This window comes from Ascidia mentula, chromosome 7, assembly GCF_947561715.1.
Source record: "Ascidia mentula chromosome 7, kaAscMent1.1, whole genome shotgun sequence".
In the NCBI taxonomy this organism is placed as follows: Eukaryota; Metazoa; Chordata; class Ascidiacea; order Phlebobranchia; family Ascidiidae; genus Ascidia; species Ascidia mentula.
Genome location: NC_138572.1, coordinates 8,833,445 through 8,837,965, shown reverse-complemented (window position 1 = coordinate 8,837,965; position 4,521 = coordinate 8,833,445). Strand labels below are relative to the sequence as shown.

The window sequence follows — 4,521 nt, the reverse complement described above, 5'->3', positions numbered from 1 at the left end:
GTATGGAGCAAATAATATGAATTATGTGAGCTGTAGACAGATGGCCACTGTATCGACCTATTAGGTCCCATCATTACCAATATTTTGCCGGGAGTGGACAAAACGACAATCTTACTAAATGCGCGATGAACAAATAACTGTTTGTCTGCGTCTCTCTAAGTCGTAATCTTCGAATGCAATATGCGTGGCGTTAGCAATCATAACTGCCTAGACTAAAATCCACAAAAATACCCTATCCCAGTAACAATTTTATTATAAAGTAAGTAAACAATCATGATCCCTCTGCTACTCTTGTCCATGCAACGATCTACCAAGCTTAATTATAAAGTATATCCTGTGTCCCATGTGAATGGTTAAAAGCTGGTTCATGTGACAGCGTAATTTGTTTTCTCTTCTCTTGACTGTCTGCGTTGCAGTTGGTCATTCTAGTCTGACTACTATCGTGTGACAAGTGCACGGTGTGCCTCGGTCCACCGTAAGGGCCGGTGTAGGGCATTCTATTCTATACTCTATAGGTTGCCGCGCAAACTACTTATGTGAAAAGCATTGAAGTTAACATTGCTTGTCTTGTGTCTTCCTAATGGCAATTGGTAAGAATAAAATTGTATATACAAATTGGAAGATTGATTAGTTCGAAACCAGAAGAATAGAGATTGCCAAATTCTAGCCACAAGGCTCTTGTACTCACTAGTGGTGGTGTTTGTTTTATTGCAATAAAAATCTACTATGATCGCAACGGTTTGAACGTAACGTTGATCAGCTGTATCTTAGAAACAAGTGGCCGTATCGAGCTATTATTTTTGCGTTAAAAGTTATGATCATTTTAAAGTTTAATTACTTTTTTGTTCAAAATTCCCATACCACATGCACTTCAAACTTACAGTAATATTTTACCATGTTATAGCTTTCAGTCTATGTAGATAAGGAACCGGTTGATATAGAAACAAAAAAGGTAAAGGAGTGAGGCAATAGGCGAAAAAAATCCAAAGGTTCATTTACAAACAAACACATGTAAAGCAATATTTCAATGTCAGAAGTATCACAATCAGACGTTAAAGATCTTTGTCAATAATTTCGTCAGCAACGAAACCGGAGTTATCGAATTCCAAGTTTATCGCGTCGTCTTCATCGTGAGATGGATTTATCAACAATGTGGTCTTTGAATTTGCCCATCTTTTGTGCACCTTATACAATATATTGGTTAAAAGCACTACATGACCCTGGCCTACAAAATTACAAGCTGTTAAAGTCGGCAAAAATGGTACTGGAATATATAGTAACATAATAGAGGGCTTTATTAACCTATATGTATCTAAGATTTGTATAGAATTTATGATTAGGGTAAAATATAAAGGTTTGAAACAATAACCATAATAACTACGTAATTAAGGTCCTTGTGATCTTTGTAATTTAAGTATTTAAATCAATTGACTCTTAAACAAATCCGTACAATCATTCAAGTAATATTTATGCCCTTAAAATACCCCATTTACCTTCACTGCAACAAATACGAGCAATAGGACAGCCACGCTTCCTGAAAGCACGTAAAGCGTCAACATTTTAATTCTGGTTCCGCCAGACGCTGACGGTTCTTTTTTTTCCTCTTTTGTTCTCGACGCAAAGTTTGGCGGAAGTTCTAAAACGAAAGTTTGTCACATGCCAGTTGGGAGTTAATCCAATACAAATGTTTCGTTCCAACAGCAACACACGATCCACATCAGTTCGGAACAACTCGGGTGTAAGCTAGTATTTAATTAAATCTGATCATTTTGAACAAGGTTGGAATAGGTTGTTTTTAGGTTGCAAAATTGAACATTTGTAAAGCAAACCAACCAATGGTAAATATATGCGTGTGACACAATTGAATTAATCATCAATGCTGTTTGATTTATACTCGTAATATCTCTAAAAATTTTAATCTATTTGCATTAGTTTATGTTAGCTTTGCTCCGTAAATTTTAACGTTCATGCCAAATTATTCGCATATTTAAATGAAAATTTGCAAAGTAATTCTTACCAACGCAGTTTCCATCCTGGAGGCCCATATAGGAAGGACAAGTACAATGAAAACTTCCCACTGTGTTTTGACATTCCATGTAATCACCAGTGCAAGGTTTCTTCTGTGGGTCGCTACATTCGTCAATGTCTTAAAGGCAAAAGTGGTTGATTAAATTATAACTTAAGTCAAAGAGAAAAACCTTAATAAACCATTTTAAAAAAGACTGGTGCCATAGGTGTGACATACCAGATTCTATTTGCATACAGTGATAACAACGTAAAAGAACAAACGCAAACTAAACTCGAGGGTAATATGTGTTGTTAAGTACACGTTTACAATGTCAGTCACCGAACAAGCAAACACGTTTGAATGAAGCAAAAATCTCCCACTGACGAATTTGATCGAATCGTACACAAACAGTATTACAAAGCAATTAAAAATTATTTTATGGATGTCATAATGTTCTATCAGTTGTGATATACCTGAGCAGACTGTTCCATTTCCTGAAAATCCATGCTCGCACATGAAAAGGAAGCTCCCCTCAGTGTCAACGCATCGACCGTTTTGATGGCAATTGGAAATCTGCTCTGTGCATTCATCGATGTCTAAAACAAATTTGTCATTAATTATTATTAACTTGACATAACATTAAACATAGAAAATGTTGTTTTATTTGTCGCACGTAGCACAAACAACACATTAAATTCCTAAGACACCAAGTAACAAACTGTAAAAATAAAATCTACTGTGATCAGTTCCAAAAGGTTCTGACCCTTCCTTTAAAGTACAGGAACACAAGCCAAAATCCTACTTTCACATTCCAAGTCGTTGTTATTCCTATAGCCAGACTGGCAATCGCAGCGATAACTTCCCTATTGTGCTGACGCAGTTCGACGTCTCCTGGCATGAAGTACTTCCTGGCTGGCTGCATTCGTCAACGTCTGCCAAAGCACGCCTGTCAAGTTTTCTCAGCATTGCATTGATACACTTGTTTTTATTTAGATATTTGCATTTCCTCTTCATTGTAATGAACGAACATGTTTATTTGCTCGATGAACCACGTAATATTCTACATAACTGGTGGCTATTAGTTACAAATCATTGCATAAATGTATTTTCAGAAATATTTTAGCTTTTAGTAATATTTGGCTCAATGTAATTTACCTAAGTCACAGCTAACACCGTTGATTTTAAACTTACCTTGATCACAACATAGACCGCCCCACCCAGGTTGGCATAAACAACCTGTAGTAGTCGCAGTGGCTCCATTGTAACAAACAACTTCACAACCCTGGAGTTCCTGTAGGTTTGGACACTCCTTCCCACCACACGTGTTATTAGTGATCACTGATATGTTCCTGACCATATTGTTCGTCACACCACATGTTTGTAGACAAGAGCTCCAGTTGCCCCATTTCGAAACAATGCAGTCCACTTAAAAATAAAAATTTATCCTTCAAGTTACGGATCTGATTAGTCAATAACGGTTTCTAACAGCAACTTTTAGACACAGTCAAATGTAATACGACATAACAATAAAGAGTTCGTATTGTGTTGTTGGCCAAATCTTTCAAACAAGAGTTTGGCCGCTAAACATTTAATACGAGATTCTGAGGTGCTATTTAAATATTCCGTGACAGCTTACCTGGGCAACACTGAGAGTTGCATTCTGGTTCATTCCTGTTATCACCAGTGCAATCCGCTCCGTTGCAGGTCTTGTTCAAGTGAATATCTCTTACCCGTACCTCGGAGCCCGTGCCGCAAGTTTGGCTGCATCTGCCAAATTATCAACCAGTTTTTAGCATAATTACTGTTAATTTATACATCGCCTCGGACGGAAAAAGAATCACTTTGATATCATTTAGATAGATACAACATCCAAAATCAATACTTACTCTCCCCAAGCTGACCACTGGCCCCACACACAATCTACAGGACAGCAAACATCATTGCACGTTCTCTCTTCCGTGAAGCTGCTAAAGCAAGGGGAACCACCGCAAATTTGCCTCACGCTGACACTTCTAATTCTTGACTGCGTTCCTTTAAAAAAATATTTTGTTTATTTTTAGTCGATACTAGGAATCATACATATCACTACAAACCGTTTTCACACTTTTTGGAGCAGATTGTCCAAACACTCCAATTGTTCCAGACACAGTCGACTGGGCAACAATTTTGATTGCAGATTCTGCAAAAAAATTTTTTTATTGTTACAGAAAGAAGCAATGAGCGATGAACTTTACTAGATTTACCGAACGTGGAACGGAAAATTTAACGACTGAGAAAAAAACATGTTTAGTGGTATCTGTTATCAACACAAAAATAAGCGAAATTATATTATGTTGTTGGCAAATCACCACCTTCCCACTTAAATATGACAAGAACCAAACACCATAAACCTATTCAATAAATAAACACTTACTCTGACTCATATGATTGACCTTCACATTCGAATCCCCCATATTGAGCTTCCACGTCAACCTTTCTTGATCTGAACCTGGATCCACCACCGCAGGTAACAT

General features: G+C 37.2%; 2 protein-coding genes across 2 annotated transcripts; both read right to left on the bottom strand.

The window, feature by feature from the left end:
• Nucleotides 1-785: 785 nt before the first annotated feature.
• LOC145908003 (uncharacterized) lies at nt 786-2,609 on the bottom strand. Its single transcript, XM_082995175.1, has 4 exons — nt 2,482-2,609; nt 2,018-2,146; nt 1,494-1,636; nt 786-1,184 (listed from the first exon to the last, which is right to left on the bottom strand). Exons 1-4 carry the CDS (start codon nt 2,522-2,524, stop codon nt 1,053-1,055), a joined length of 447 nt encoding a protein of 148 aa, XP_082851301.1. The 5' UTR covers nt 2,525-2,609; the 3' UTR covers nt 786-1,052.
• Nucleotides 2,485-4,521, bottom strand: LOC145909500 (spondin-1-like). The gene is made up of 7 exons (XM_082996890.1): nt 4,422-4,521; nt 4,113-4,187; nt 3,895-4,039; nt 3,645-3,775; nt 3,200-3,433; nt 2,811-2,940; nt 2,485-2,604 (listed from the first exon to the last, which is right to left on the bottom strand). Exons 1-6 carry the CDS (start codon nt 4,519-4,521, stop codon nt 2,837-2,839), a joined length of 789 nt encoding a protein of 262 aa, XP_082853016.1. The 3' UTR covers nt 2,485-2,604; nt 2,811-2,836.